Source organism: Hylobates moloch, unplaced genomic scaffold, assembly GCF_009828535.3.
Source record: "Hylobates moloch isolate HMO894 unplaced genomic scaffold, HMol_V3 SCAFFOLD_2, whole genome shotgun sequence".
NCBI classification, from domain to species: Eukaryota; Metazoa; Chordata; class Mammalia; order Primates; family Hylobatidae; genus Hylobates; species Hylobates moloch.
Window position 1 is genome coordinate 80,773,930 of NW_026652277.1, and position 16,189 is coordinate 80,790,118.

Genomic DNA, 16,189 nt, shown 5'->3' on the forward strand with positions numbered 1-16,189 from the left:
GCAGATGAGCTACTGAAGGAGTTAGCCAAGAAGAACCCAAAGGCAGAGAAATTTTCTGTAACTAAGCCGGAAGATAACTGGACTTTTTTTGCAGTGTAATTGTATTAGTTTTCTTGGGTTGGGATAACTACATACCACGGTTATGTAGTAACTGTTTTTAAGTATTTCAGCCACAGACTGTGTGGCTTAAAGCAGAAAACTATTTTCCCATAATTCTGGGAGCTGGAAGTCTAAGATGAAGATGTTTGCAGGTTTGGTTTCCTCTGAGGCCTCTCTCCTTGGCTGGCAGATGGCTGCCCTCTTTCTGTGTCCCCATATGGCCTTTTCTCTGTGTGTGTACACGCTTCTGTGTCCAAATTTCCCCTTCTCATAAGGACACCCGTCAAATTGGATTATAGACCATTCTAACGGTCTCATTTTAACTTAATTATCTCCTTAAAGGCCTATTTCTAAATACGATCGCATTCTGAGGTACTAGTGGTTAGGGCTTCAACAATGAATTTGGGGTGGGAGGAACACAGTTTAGCCATGACGGTAGTTATATGTCTAAATTGGGGTTTCCCTACCTCAGCAAATGTAGACATTTTGGGTCAATAACCATCATGCGGCTGTCCCAGGCATTGTACAATCTTTAGCAGCATTCCTGGCCTCTGCCCACTAGATGTCAGTAGCATCTGCTCAGTTGTATCAACCAAAGCTGTTTCCAGACATTGTCAAGTATCCCCTTGAGGGGCCAAATTGCTCTGGATTGAAAAATTACTAGCTTAAGCTATTAGCAAGTTATCTAAACGACACCATTTAAGAGTCACATATCATTATTTATCTTGTTGACTGAAGGTAGACTCTTAAAAAAGAAGTAATTCTCTAAAAACCTTTACATAATAATCTGCTTGGTTATCTATTTATGAAAAAGTATGTTCATATATTCTACTAATATGTATCTTCTAGTTTTTAAGTAGTTTAAACTATTAATATACTGAATAGCATATTATCATTTTAAGTTCATTCTGGAGATTTAAATGAAAAGGAGTTAGCTTATGATTAGAGGAGAAAAAAGCAGGGGACAGCAGGGGAGTGCCAAAAGATTCAGATATCACACCTAGAATAATGGAAGAATACAGAGTACATACACAGAAATTAAGAAATTAGAACAAAGAACCAACTTCAGAGAGTAAGATCATGTAAGTGGACTGCAAGTTTGAGGTATCAATGGCACATTCAGATGTACCATTTTATCAAGTAGATAGAAATGACTGAAACTTAAAGAGAGGCTAGATAAAAGACCTGGGCATCTTCTGCATGTGGTAACTGGTGAATGTCTAGGAGTGGGTGAGGTTGCCAAGAAAGCAAGTATAGAAAGGAAAGAAAAATGAGAATAGAATATAGTTTATTATTCTGTCTAGAAGACAGAAGAAAGATGCCAGTTAAGAAGAAAAGTGGTCAGGATTTTAAGAAGAGACTCCAAACTGAGCAGCATGTCAATAATTAGGAAAGAGACAATTTCAGAATGGGAGTGGAAATTGTGACCAACACAGCCAAATCCTGAAGAGAAAAACAGATGCAGACTTTTATTTGGTACTTAACAAGTTATCAGAGACTTTTACAAAAGAAATTTCAAGATGTACAAGAGGTTCAGAAGGCAGAGAATTAGGAAAGCAATAAAATATAAGCCACTCTGTCAGAGAGTTTGGCATTGACAGGACAGAGGGAGTGAAGATTTTATTGGGAGGAGGGATTATTTCTATGGTATACCTGGGAGAAAAGAGGAGATGAGTTTCCACATAGTTTATGTCAGTAATGAAACAATGTGTCTTATTATAAAATTAACATAGCCATCTTAAATAGGCATGAGGGATCTTTTTGGGGTGATGGAAATATTCTAAAACTGAATGTGGTAATATTGTTGCACAGCTCAGTAAATTTACAAAAATAGTTTAGTTGTACACTTAAAATGCTTGAATTTTGTGTGAATTATATCTCAACAAATCTGTTTTAAAAAGTAATAATACCATATTATAGGCACTTTGGAAAACAAATAGAGAAAAGGAAAATAACCAATATCCTATTTTTCTAATATAAGTATTATTTTTTTCCTGTGTTTGTTTTGTCTTTCATTTATTTTCTAACATTATTATAATTATGAAATATACATATTGTTTCCTGCTTTTTCATAGACATTTCATAATACAGCACAGTATTCATAACCCTAATTGTTCATAAATGCATAGTTTTACATTGAGATGAGATACTTAATCATTCTGATATTCTTTGAAATCAGACTTACCAAAATAAGTCAGTCATATAAATATTGTTTTAAGAACTGATGTGAATTTGGCTGGGCATGGTGGCTCACACCTGTAATCCCAGCATTTTGGGAGGTCAAGGCAGGTGGATCACCTCAGGTCAGGAGTTTGAGACCAGCCTGGCCAACATGGCGAAACCCCTTCTCTTCTAAAACAGTACAAAAATTTGCCGGGTGTGGTGGCAGGAGCCTGTTAACCCTTGGGAGGCTGAGGCAGGAGAATCGCTTGTTTTTTTTGTTGTTGTTGTTGTTTTTTGTTTTGTTTTGTTTTTGAGATGGAGTTTTGCCCTTGTTGCCCAGGCTAGAGTACAATGGTGTGATCTCGGCTCACTGCAACCTCTGCCTCCTGGGTTCAAGTGATTCTCCTGCCTCAGCCTCCCGAGTAGCTGGGGTTACAGGCATGCACCACCACACCTGGCTAATTTTGTATTTTTAGTAGAGATGGGGTTTCTCCATGTTGGTCAGGCTAGTCTTGAACTCCTGACCTCAGGTGATCCACCCGCCTCGGCCTCCCAAAGTGCTGGGATTACAGGCATGAGCCACTGCACCCAGCTGGAGAATTGCTTGAACCCAGGAGGCAGAGGTTGCAGTGAGCTGAGGTCGTACCACTGCACTCCAACCTGGGTGACAGAGTAAGACTCCATCTCAAAACAAACAAACAAACAAACAAAACTGGTGTGAATTAAATAGTATATATGAAGTGATTAATTTTGATGAGGAGAATCCATTTAAAGAAAGTAGGGAAAGAGAAGATGTATGAAGACACTGAGGGGATAGTCTGAGTTGGTCAAAAGGGAAATTAAGGTCATCTTCTCTGAGTAGTTAAAATTTTCTCCCATGATGTGATATGATGATGTGATTCTCCAGTGAGTGATTAGAGTCAAATGGAAACTCGAAGATGGGGGAAGGCTTGGAATTGCTTTTTGGGAACCACAAGAGGAAGTTTTAAGAAAAGAGAGAAAAAAGTATAATGTGCAGACTACAGAATAATATAGCACCACAGAAAGTTTACTGCATGGTTCTAGGATGCACAGCCACAAAAGGAGAAAGCCAGCTCCGAGGGGTTCCCAGACGAGGGACTAGAATTATGCATGAAACACAGGACGTGATGACAAGAGATTCTGTGACACTGGCAAAGAGTGCTGATCCTGACTGTGGTGTCCAAATGATTAGCTGAGCAAGATCAGGAGACCCTGGGGTACAGGAAGAGATTTTGTAGGAGGCTGTGGTCAAAACAGGGAGTCTTGAAAATTCAAGGTTCAAGTTTAGCGGGACTATTTAGGTATTTATTTCAAGTTAATTGTCAGTCAGGTCATGTCAAGACTTTGAACACTGGCTTCTGTGAGAAATCCAGATGTGATAGTACTTGAATCAGTCTCAACTGTTCACACTTTCCTTAGTTGCTGGTGTCATTTTTCTCTCTCACTATATGAGTTATAATTGCATTTTCATCTTATATGTTCATTGCTTAAATGTGCTTTTATTATAATACACTTAATGTTTTTGCAAACATAAGATACACAGTGTTTTTGAAATGGATAAAAACTTCCACTCACATGGGCTCATGATTACCTCTATTTATTAAAATAATTAATATTCTTTTCTTATATCTAGATTGTGAAAGATGCATACCAAGAAAAGACAGCCACAGTTTATCCTGAACCGCAAAACAAAGAAGCATTTGTCCGCTCCCAGATGTATAGTACTGATTATGATCAGATTCTACCTGATTGTTATTCTTGGCCTGAAGAGGTCCAGAAAATACAGACCAAAGTTGACCAGTAGGATAATAGCAAACATTTCTAACTCTATTAATGAGGTCTTTAAACCTTTCATAATTTTTAAAGGTTGGAATCTTTTATAATGATTCATAAAATACTTAGATTAAGATTTTACTTTAACAGTCTAAAAATAGATAGAAGAATATCGATATAAATTGGGATAAACATCACATGAGACAATTTTGCTTCACTTTGCCTTCTGGTTATTTACGGTTTCTGTCTGAATTATTGTGCCTACATTCTCTTTAAAAGCTGTTGTACCTACTACTGAGAAACTCATCATTTTTATACAGGACACTAATGGGAAGACCAAAATTAGTAATAAATTGACATAACCAACATTAAAACCCATAATTATTTTGTTGACCATTTTGTTAAAATCTACTTTTGAAAAAAAAAAAAGCTAGAAATGAATCTAGGCATAGGTGAACTTTTGCTAAGCAGAAATAACACTACTTTGTTGCCTGGAGAAAGATAACTTCTCAAGTATTTTTATTCCAGTCCTAGATCATATATGTTCTTTTGTGCAACCGAATTCTAACAGTTCTAAGAGAAAGATCACTGCTGTTTACAATGCCTTGTGCAGCCTTAGATTTTAATATTCCTTTGTCATTGTTACATCTCATAGAGTAAAGCTCTTATTACCTTGATCCTGAGTCAGAAATCCCACCTGAAAGCACCTTTTTTTCCCCTTGATCAAACATCCCATCCTTCAGCTACCATACCGTTGCTACAGGGACTCTGTGGACTGCCGCCCCTGTCCAGAGGTTGGCACCTTCAGTTCAGCACAGCCTGAGCAGTGAGAAGGTCTGAAAGGAGAGTATATAGTTAAGATCCTTGAGAAAGGGCTGCCTGAGGAACTGACCTCTTAAAGATCTCAGGATCTTTAAGACAACAAGTTAGGTTCCTACTGGAGTTACCTGCCAGAATGGCCTCTTAATTAACTCAGGTAATTAAGAGCCAACTGTGTTATAATCACCTCGCTTTCCCCTGAATTTGGAGAAAGTATTATAATTAAGTTCCCAGTATCAGAAATGTCCTTACATAAGATTAAAATATCTTGATGACTAATACCATTCTATGAGAAAGAGTAGTTATATGCCCAGATTGTATTAATTTACTTTAGAAACTAATGTTTGAAGTAATGGAAAAAATTTTAAATTATAAAGCTAAGGTGCAATAACATTTGCTACTTATTTATAGAATTATTTGAAGAATTTTGTTTTTGAAGTAATGCTTTAAGGAGTATAAGATGTTCAAGATAAATTATACTATAAATGATTTTATTGAAAGTTGAAGGTTACACAAATTGTTTTAGGTATGAGCAGAAGAGGTTAAGGTATTTCTAAAGGTAACATATAGTCAAGAGTTTCCTCAAAATAGTTATTTAGAGAAGAATCAGAATGTCTATGTATTTCTTGTCTGTTTCTATGTTGTCTTATCGCTCTAACTAAATGTGTTTACCTATGCAAAAGATTTATTAAAGCATAGAAAAGGTGAATGAATAAAAATATAAAATAATGGTCCTTTTTCTTAAAATGTTACATTGTAATGCTGGGTCTTGGGGTCATATGATTATGTATGATGAATTTCTAAAATATTCTAATAACTGCTAATTTCAGTGCAAACATCATTCATTTAAAACATATGTGGCTGGGCACGGTGGCTCATGCCTATAATCCTGGCACTTTGGGAGGCTGAGACAGGCAGATCACCTGAGGTCAGGAGTTCAAGACTAGCCTGGCCAACATGGTGAAACCCTGTCTCTACTAAAAACTACAAAAATTAGCTGGGCTTGGTGGCTCATGCCTGTAATCCCAGCTACTTGGGAGGCTGAGGCACGAGAATCGCTTGAACTGGACGTTGCAGTCAACCAAGATCATGCCACTGCACTTCAGCCTGGGGGACAGAGTAAAACTCTGTCTCAGGAAAAAAAAAAAAAAAAAAAAAATATATATATATATATATATATATATATGTAATCACATATTCTGGACACTGTGATGTGTGAGCTACTTCCTTGTCCACAGGGAAAGATAATGAAATAAGCATTAGATAGTTACTTACTAGGTGTCAAGTATCCCACATACATTATTTTAATGTAGTCCCCTCACTTTCCTTATGAAGTTGATATTTTAAGTAACTTGCCAAGTCCACAGAACTAATAAATGAAGAAAGTAAGCTTTACATCCATGTTCATCTTTCTTTATAGTTTTTTCTCCTTTCCGTAGGCTACAGTCTAAGAACAGCCCTGTCCCATGTGGAATTTTAAATTTTGTAGTAGCGTCATTTAAAAAAAGACACAGGTGGAATTCATGGTAATAATATATTTTGTTTAAACCAATATATCCAACATATTATCACTTCAACATGTAATCAACATAAAATTATTAAGATAGTTTATTTTGTTCATACTGTCTTCAAAATCCAGCATATATTTTACACTTATATTTTAATTCAGTTCAGACTAGCCACAGGTCTCAGTAGCCACATCTGGCGAGTGCAGTGTTTGGACAGTGCAGGTTTAGAAGAGACGGTTATATACCAATAGCTGTAAGACTGCATCTCCATGAGAGAAGTGAAGTAGAAGTCTGAGGGAAATGTTTACTCAAAAATATTTTGGTAAATAATGCCTCAATAAAGTAGATAAAAAACTAATTTGTGCCAGCCTCTCTTCATAAGCCAGCCATGCATATTAGGAAGGGAGCACAGCCCCAGAACAAGAAAATTATTTAACAATTTTTTATAAAACGCTCACTTTGCTATTAACCAAAGAAATGTAAAATGCTACTGGAGCACACATGGAACAAATAAATTATATAGTGAGAAGGAGATGTCAGGGAAGAGAATATAGTAACATTAATGTTAATAAAATTAGACAAAAAGAAAAATGGAAAAAGATAACTTTATCACAAAAATAGAATATCTAAAGAACTAAATGTACATTCTAAATATAAAAAAATAAAATATCTGAAATTAAGAATTCATCAGACAGATGGCTTAACAGCCGACTAGAGGTCATAGAGGAAAGGATTAATGACCTCATAGGCAGGTCATTAGAAATTACCTACATTTTTTTAACTTTTATTTTAGGTTTGGAGTTACATGCAAAGGTTCATTATATAGGTAAACTTGTGTCATGGGGGGTTTGTTGTATGGATTATTTCATCACCCAGGTATTAAGCCTAGTACCCAATAGTTATTTTTTCTGCTCCTCTCCCTCCTCCCACCCTCCACTGTCAAGTAGACCCCAGTGTCTGTTGTTCCCTTCTTTGTGTTCATGAGTTCTTATCCTTTAGCTCCCACTTATAAGTGAAGACATGTGGTATTTGGTTTTCTGTTCCTGTGCTAGTTTGCTAAGGAAAATAGCCTCCAGCTCCATCCATGTTCCCACAAAAGACATGATCTCATTCTTTTTTTATGGCTGCATAGTATTCTATGGAGTTCATATACCACCTTCTCTTTATCTGATCTGGCATTAATGGCATTTAGGTTGATTCCATGTATTTGGTATCGTGAATAGTGTTGCAGTGAACATTTGTGTGTGTGTATCTTTATGGTAGATTGATTTATATTCCTCTGAGTATATACCCAGTAATAGGATTACTGGGTTGAATGGTAGTTCTACTTTTAGCTCTTTGAGGAATCTCCGTACTGCTTTCTACAATAGGTGAACTAATTTGCACTCTCACCAACAGTGTGTAAGTGTTCCCTTTTCTCCACAACCTTGCCAACATCTGTTATTTTTTTGACTTTTTAATAATAGCCAGAATGTCATGAAGCCATTCTGACTGGTGTCACAATGAAATTGTATCTCATTATGGTTTTTGATTTGCATTTCTCTAATGATCAGTGATATTGAGCCTTTTTTCATATGTTTGTTGGCTGCGTGTATGTCTTCTTTTTAAAAGGGTCTGATCATGTCCTTTGCTTGCTTTTTAATAGGGTTGTTTTTTTCTTGTAAATTTGTTTAAGTTCCATATAGATGCTGGATATTAGACCTTTGTCAGATGCATAGTTTGCAAATATTTTCTCCCATTCTGTAGGTTGTCTGTTTACTCTGCTGATAGCTTCTTTTGCTGTGCAGAAGCTAAATTTAATTAGATTGTATTTGTCAATTTCTGCTTTTGTTGCAGTTGCTTTTGGTGTCTTTGTCATGAAATCTTTGCCTGTTCCTATGTCAAGGATGGTAATGCCTAGGTTGTCTTCCAGGATTTTCATAGTTTTGGATTTTACATTTAAGTCTTCAATCCACCTTGAGTTGATTTTTGTATATGGTATAAGGAAGGGGTCCGGCTTCAACCTTCTACATATGGCTAGCCAGTTATCCCAACACCATTTATTGAATAAGGAGTCTTTTCTCCATTGCTTGCTTTTGTTAGCTTTGTCAAAGACCAGATGGTCTTAAGTGTGTGGCCTTATTTCTGGGTTCTCTATTCAGTTCCATTGGACTATGTGTCTGTTTTTGTACCAGTACCATGCTGTTTTGGTTACTGTAGCCCTGTGATATAGTTTGAAGTTGTGTAATGTAATCCCTCCAACTTTATTTTTTGGCTTCATATTGCCTTGGCCATTTGGGCTCTGTTTTGGTTCCATGTGAATTTTAAAATATTATTTTCTAGTTCTGTCAAGAATGTCATTGGTAGTTTGATCAGAATATTATTGAATCTGTAAATTGCTTTGGATAATATGGTCATTTTAATGCTATTGATTCTTCTGATCTTTGAGCATGGGATGCTTTTCCATTTGTTTTTGTCTTCTCTGATTGCTTTGAGCAGTATTTTTTAGTTCTCCTTGTAGAGATCTTTCACTTCTCTGATTAGCTGTATTCCTAGGTATTGTATTCTTTTTGCAGCAATTGTGAATGGGATTGCATTCCTGATTTGGCTGTCAGCTTGGCTGTTGGTGGTGCATAGGTATGCTAATGATTTTTGTACGTTGATTTTGCATCCTGAAACTTGGCTGAAGTTGCTTATCAGCTGAAGGAGCTTTTGGGCCAAGACTATGTGGTTTTCTAGATATAGAATCGTGTCCCCTGCAAATAGGGATAGTTTGACTTCCTCTCTTCCTATTTGGATGCCCTTCATTTCCTTCTCTTGCCTGACTGCTTTGGCCAGGACTTCCAGTACTATCTTGAATAGGAGTGGTGAGGGAGAACATCCTTGTCTTGTGCTGGTTTTCAAGAGGAATGCTTCCAGCTTTTGCCTATTCAGTATGATGTTGGCTGTGGGTTTGTCATAGAGGGCTCTTATTATTTTGAGGTATGTTCCTTTAATATCTAGTTTACTGAGAGTTTTTAACATGAAGGTATGTTGAGTTATATCGAAAGCCTTTTCTGCACTTGTTGAGATAATCCTATGGTTTTTGTCTAACATAAACAGAAAATTTCCAAATGGAAGCATAAAGAGAGAGCAAGAAAGGAAAAAGAGAGAGAGATGTTGGCTAAAATGAGGTGGTCTAGTATATGTGCTATTGGGTCCTGTAAAGAAAGAAAAGAGATACTGGAGTACAAATATTTGAAGAGATAATGGAAAGGAATTTTCTCAAATTAATGAAAAGCATCAACTGATAGAGTTAGAGCTAGCAAGCCCCAAGTAGGATCAATACAAAGGAAACCATACCTAGGGATATCATAATCAAATTGTATATCAAAAATAAACAGAAAAATCTTAAAAGCAGCCAAATGAAATAGGTATACAATGCCTTCAGAAGTACAATAAGAATGACAGCCAACTTCTCAGAAGAAAAATGAGATAATAGACATTTTTAATGTGCCAAAAGAATAAAACTTAGCATTCTTTTTTTTTTTTTTTCAGATGGAGTCTCGCTCTGTCGCCCAGGCTGGAGTGCAGTGGCGCGATCTCGGCTCACTGCAACCTCCGCCTCCTGGGTTCAAGCAATTCTCCTGCCTCAGCCTCCCAAGTAGCTGGGACTACAGGCACCCGCCACCATGCCTGGCTAATTTTTTTTTTTTTTTGTATTTTTAGTAGAGACAGGGTTTCACTGTGTTAGCCAGGATGGTCTCGATCTCCTGACCTAGTGATCCGCCCGCCTCGGCCTCCCAAAGTGCTGGGATTACAGGCATGAGCCACCGTGCCCAGTCTAAAACTTAGTATTCTATACCTAGAGAAAATATCCTTCAGAAATTAAGGCAAATAGAGACATTTCAGACTAATGAAATCTGAGCTAATTCACGGCCTGCAGACCTACACTGCTAGAAATACTAAAGGAAGTTCTTCAGGCTGAGGGAAAATGATCCTAGATGGAAACGTGCATCTGTGGGAAAAAAATGAAAAGCACCAGAGAGGGCCGGGCCCGGTGACTCACGCTTGTAATCCTAGCACTTTGGGAGGCCAAGGTGTGCTGATCATGAGGTCAGGAGATTGAAACCATCCTGGCTAACACGGTGAAACCCCCACTAAAAATACCAAAAAAGAAAAAAGAATTAGCCGGGCATGGCGGCAGGTACCTATCCTCCCAGCTACTTGGGAGGCTGAGGCAGCAGAATTGCTTGAACCCAGGAGGCGGAGGTTGCAGTGAGCCGAGACTGCGCCACTGCACTCCAGCCTGGGCAACAGAGCAAAACTCTGTCTCAAAAAAAAAAAAAAACAGCAAAACTCTGTCTCAAAAAAAAAAGAAAAGAAAAGAAAAGAAAAGCACCAGAAAAGGTGGATGTGTGAGAATATAAAATACTATTTTAAAATTCATATAAGACTATTGACTAATAAAAATAACAATGTATGTGGGGTTTATAAAATATGTAGAAGTAAAATGTATGGCTAGAGTAGGACGAGGGGTGGAAGGGGGATTAATAATGGAAGTATACTACTGTATGTTTTATACATTATTCATGAAGTGGTACATCCATTATAAAAGGAATACTGTAGCAGGTAATATACCACTTCATGAACAATCTAGGAACCTTACAATTTAACGGGTATTGCAAGAATTCAAGGAATATAGTAATAAATTAAGGAAGAATATTATAACCTCTAAAACACTAAAAATAATACAAAAAAGATATAGTTTAAAAGCTAATAGGCCAGACGCTGTGGCTCACACATGTGATCCCAACACGCTGGGAGGCCGAGGTGGGTGGATCACCTGAGGTCAGGAGTTCAAGGCCAGCCTGACCAACATGGTGAAACCCCATCTCTACTAAAATACAAAATTATCCGGGTGTGGTGGCAGGTGCCTGTAATCCCAACTACTTGGGAGGCTGAGACAGGAGAATCGCTTGAACCCAGGAGGTGGTGGTTACAGCAAGCCGAAATCGTACTATTGCACTCCAGCCTGGGCAACAAGAACGAAACTCTGTCTCAAAAAAAAAAAAAAAAAAAAAGCTAATGAAAGAAATAGAATAATTTTGAAATACTTGATTAAAGCAAAAGAAAGATAAAGGAGGAACAAAGAACATAAGAGCTTAACTCCTGGGATAAATATAAAACTAATAGCAAGATGGTAGACATAAACCCAACTTTGTTGGTAATTATGTTAAATGCAAGTGAACTAAACACTCTAATAGCAAAAATTGTCAGATTGGATTTTTTTTAAAGATCCAATTATATGCTGTTTATATATATTTTTTGTTGTTATTATAGAGATGAGGCTTCACTATATTGCCCAGGCTGGTCTCAAGCTCCTGAGGGCAAGTGATCCTCCTGCCTCAGCCTCCCAAACTGCTGGGATTACAGGCATGAGGCACCATGCCCAGCCTACAATTATATGCTGTTTATAAGAGACATACTTTAAATATAATGACACAAAAAGGTTGACAGTAAAAGGATGGCAAAAGATATCTCATACAAAGGGTAAGCCCAAGAAAGCTGCTGTGGCTCTACTAATATCAGAGAAGCACACTTCAAGGCAAGGCATATTAGCAGAGATAGTGATAAATGGGTCAGTCATTAAAAGACACAATTCTTTCTATGCTTTTAATAAAACAGCTTCAAAATATATGGAAAACAATGGCAGAAATAAATGGTAAAATATACACATTCACCATAATAGCTGGATATTTTAACTCACCTCTCTTCATAATTGAAAAATAATGACCTGTAAATAATTAAGTCAATTTGCGGCCAGGCACAGTGGCTCACACCTGTAATCCCAGCACTTTGGGAGGTCAGAAGTTCAAGACCAGCCTGGCCAAAGTGGTGGAACCCTGTCTCCACTAAACAACAACAACAACAACAACAAATTAGTTGGGTATGGTGGCTCAGCCACTCCGGAGGCTGAGCCTGAAGAATCACTTGAACCTGGAAAGCAGAGGTTGTAGTGAGCCGAGATCACACCACTGCACTCCAGCCTGGGTGACAGAGCAAGACTCTGTCTCAGAAAAAAAGAAAAAAAAAAAAATTAAGTCAATTTGTAAAAGCAAAGCAAAGGGGGAATTACGCTACAGATAGTTGCATATACATCAAAGTCATGAGAATATACAGGACAATGGAATGGAACAGGAAACTCACAGGAATATGAGTTACCAAGTGATATAGTTTGGCTGTGTCCCCACCCAAATCTCATCTTGAATTGTAGTTCCCATAATCCCCACATGGCCTGGGAAGGACAGGTGGGAGGTAATTGAATCATGAGAGCAGTTACCTCCATGCCATTCTCATGACAGTGAGTTCTCACAAGATCTGATGGTTTTATAAGGGGTTTTTCCCCACTTCGCTCTGCACTTCTCCTTGCTGCTGCCATGTGAAGAAGAACGTATTTGCTTCTCCCTCCTCCATGACCATAACTTTCCTGAGACCTCCCAGCCATGCTGAACTGTGAGTCAATTAAACCTCTTTCCTTTATAAATTACCTAGTCTTGGATATGTCTTTATTAGTAGCGTGAAAACTAATACAGCAAGCTAGCACAAAAATCAATAGATAAAGAACAGAATGCTTGGTAAAGGACTGGAAAAACTGGCCCACAACATGGAGAAAATTAAAACTAGAACCCTACCTTACACTATGTGAAAAGGTAGACTCCAGATCGATTAGAGACCTAGGTATGAATGGTAAAACTATAAAGTTAATGAAAATTAATGTAGCAAAATATGTTTGGGACCTCATAAACACAACTATGAGGTAAAATGGAATATATTATCTAAGGAAGGGAAGGTTTAGGTGGATCAGATGGCTGCTGCCATAAAACAGTGTAAAGGACAAGGAATTCCAGGACTGTGAGTTGGGGTGGTTGCTTCTAGCAGAGATGGATACATAAAGAAAGATAATTTAGGCTTGAGTCTGAAATCCTCAGCTCAAAAATTTTAGAGTGAATTCTTAATCTAAAAACCAGAAACAGCCCTATGTTTTTGCTAACAAAATATTTTCTCTCTAGTTATAACGCTGAAATAATTGAAAACCAAGGTCATACTTAATCTTGCTGGTTGCCAAATTATATTAATACCGTGAGTTAAACTGACATCCTCATTAGGCCTCTTATGTAAAACTTAGAGTATTGACCAAGAAACAGTAGGACCTTGATTTGGAATGGGGAAGGGGATTTGGAGGACGCATAATATCCTAAACTAGGGAGAACAATAGTCCAGGTTTCAGAACTGAAAGTCCTGTGTCCCAGGAAACCCCTCAGTCCCAGGAAAACTGGGATAGTTTTCATGTTCTCCTTTGCTAATCAAAGCAGGAGCTCTTCCTGTCTAAAGAGGTTGTTACTGCCTTGCTAAGAAGATCCTGTAATGACCTCACCTGAGGTAATAATTACCTTGTAAAGGGAAACCAATTGTAAAGGGAGGCCTACGCTCCTCCTCCATTATTCTCATGATTTCTATACACCTCAAATCAGATTCCAGCATGAGAGGGGCTGTGGTGGCTAGAATTTAAAAGGCAAATCCAGAAGGAGGAGACTTATGGCAAAAAAATTCTAGGCTTTGCTCATATATATTGGCAAAAACCCAGACAAAAATGTGTGGGATTCTCAGAACGTTACGTTGACAAGGAGAACGTATTTTGGATAGGGCAGAAATGATTGACAGGGTACACTTGCCACAGATTCTGGATTCTGCGTGCTGCCTTGAGCAGCTGGGGGTGATTTGACTTGTTGGTTCAGTTAGTTGAGTGAAACACGAATAATGGTCCACGTTAAATGAAATTGAGAATGCAAACATTCCTTAAATAATCTAAAGCCATTCAAATATTCACAAAGATAGGAATGTTGGAGTGGAATTGTTGTGTGCAATATGACCGTCCTAATCTATTGATCCCCTAAGTCTCCTTGGAGGACCTATCAATGACCCTCCTTTCACTAAGGCCTTGAGAGAAATAACACTGGTGAAGGGAGTACCAGCATCCATGAAAAGCATTTTAGTGATGCTTCTCTTTAAGCTAGGAAGGCTTGGGAAAATGTTATGGTTAAAAGGGGTTCCTGATTTCAATGGAGACATCAGACTCTTGGGGTTGGTACAGGCTTAATAGCATTTAGTAGCAATTAACAACTGGAGACAAGGTGAAAACAGTGATTGTAATAGGAGCAGGCCCAGTGTAATCGAGAGTTCAGCCCACAGAAACCTTGGTTGTGGATAACACGGGGCCTCCTGGCCTGAAATGCTGTTCAAAAAATTAATGAGGCAGCATACATACTAACCAAGAAAAATTGATACCATTGTATAAAACTGATACAGCCATGCCAGTACATACCAGCTATATCCCAGCCTGGCCTAGGACCAAATACATTGGCAACAATGTACATCCTACTTGATATATAGAACAATAGCAGAAAAGCCTGACTGGAGCCACCAAGATACAGTGTCACCAAATTGCCACAAACAGGTGTGAATGAAAGACCCCTAAAGATGCAGAACTCTGTAATTATATCATAAATGTTTCCAAAACCTTACTTTGAGGCTCCCATTTGCTAAGATAACAATGCGCTGCAGAAAGGAAACTATTAGGCCTTTTGGAGGCCATCTGGGAACAGCTCTGAACAAATAAAAATTTCTCAGGTCTCTGAAACCATTGTGGTCTTTGGAACAAAGTATATGCTATAGGAATAAACCCATCCCCCACTTATTTTTCCAGTAAAGAGTTCTAATTTATTTCTTCATCCTCTGTGGCAATATATCCACATTGGATCCCTGATCCATAAAAAGAGGGTTATTCTATCAGGAAGTATGAAGAGATTTGCAGAGATGAGTCCCATCATCAAAAGCTTTGAAAGCAGCAAGAGTGTGATTCTTATCATGGCTTGAATCTGGGAGGCGGAGGTTGCTTTGAGCTGAAATTGGGCCACTGCACTCCAGCCTGAGTGACACAGCGAGAGAGCAAGACTCCGTCTCAAAAAAATAGAATTGCTGCACATATTCCGAAACTTAATCAGATGTTGATTCCAATTGCAGCTGCTGTCAGATTCCAATTGGAGCAAATCAGAAAGTAGCTGGCTACTGATTTGGTCAATGCTTTTTTGTTTTTCCTTTATTCCAGTAAGTAAAGAGCACTTGAAGCATTTACTCTATCTCAGTAAGCAGCAATGTAGATTGTCTTTTTCCAACGTTACATTAACTTTCTATGTCAGAATATCAGTCTCGATATCAGACCTTTGATCAGCTTACCACTGTACAGGGCAGCATGCTGTATGCCTCCATGTGATAATCTGATAGGACTTGGAGAATGGAGTCATGTTTCCTGGATGCCTAGTAAGATGTGTCATCCCAGAGGGTGAACGATAAATCCCATGGAAGCACAGAGCCTGCAGCCAAGTTTTGTAGAGGTCCAGTGTCTGGTACATGCTGGGATTTCCCCTTCATTGTGAGGAACAAATTGTGTACTTTGTTCCTTCTATAACTAAGGAGAACTCCCTGTGTTTGGTGGGTGATAGGGCTTGGCTGTGCCCCTATCCAAATCTCACCTTGAATAGTAATAATCCCCATGTGTCAAGGACGGAACCAGGTGAAGATAATTGAATCATGGGGGTGATTTACCCCATACTGTTCTCGTGGTAGTGAGTGTCACCAGATCTGGTGGCTTCATAAAGGGGAGTTCCCCTACACAAGATCTCTTGCCTGCCCCTATGTAAGATGTCCCTATGCTCTTCCTTCGTCTTCTGCTGTGATTGTGAGGCCTCCCTAGCCAGGTGGAACTGTGAGTCCATTAAATCTCTTTC

At 38.3% G+C, this 16,189-nt stretch overlaps 1 protein-coding gene across 1 annotated transcript in view; it reads left to right on the top strand.

Annotated features, from left to right (window-relative positions):
- The window catches only part of ME1 (malic enzyme 1), a 231,401-nt gene extending 223,786 nt beyond the window's left edge, over positions 1–7,615 (top strand). The window contains exon 14 of the mRNA XM_032152323.2: positions 3,917–7,615. Within this exon, the coding sequence (XP_032008214.1) occupies positions 3,917–4,087 (171 nt within the window). The 3' untranslated portion in view covers positions 4,088–7,615. The remainder of the gene's footprint in view (positions 1–3,916) is intronic.
- The last annotated feature ends 8,574 nt before the right edge of the window (positions 7,616–16,189 follow it).